This window comes from Penaeus monodon, chromosome 32, assembly GCF_015228065.2.
Source record: "Penaeus monodon isolate SGIC_2016 chromosome 32, NSTDA_Pmon_1, whole genome shotgun sequence".
NCBI lineage: Eukaryota > Metazoa > Arthropoda > Malacostraca > Decapoda > Penaeidae > Penaeus > Penaeus monodon.
The window spans coordinates 35,296,767-35,297,075 of NC_051417.1; the positions used below are offsets into that span (position 1 = coordinate 35,296,767).

The 309-nt window shown below is 42.4% G+C and overlaps 1 protein-coding gene across 1 annotated transcript in view; it reads left to right on the forward strand.

Annotated features, from left to right (window-relative positions):
• Window positions 1-309, forward strand: part of LOC119593653 (neuralized-like protein 4) — a 43,428-nt gene that overhangs the window by 23,184 nt on the left and 19,935 nt on the right. The window contains 1 exon segment of the mRNA XM_037942604.1: window positions 155-254. Coding sequence (XP_037798532.1) covers window positions 155-254 — 100 coding nt within the window.

Consider the following 309-nt stretch of genomic DNA (forward strand, 5'->3'; position numbering starts at 1 on the left):
AATATCCTCGCAAAAAATGAAAGGCACTGAGACTTGTGTCAGTCACACACATTGCAAAGCATGACAGAATACAGCGGAGTGAGTGAGGGTATAAAGTATACAAAAATATGTGACTGTCAGTAAAAAGTGACCTGTTTGACACCTTTTTCAACAGTGCCCTCAGATGATGAAACCAGTGAGGCTTTGCTGTTTCACAACAATTGCGGGACATTCGCAGAAGTCATCAACAACGGTCGCACAGCCCATCGCCCAAAGTAAGGGTTGGATTTTTGGTTATTTGTGGATCTCAAGAATGGTAGTTTCTTCTAC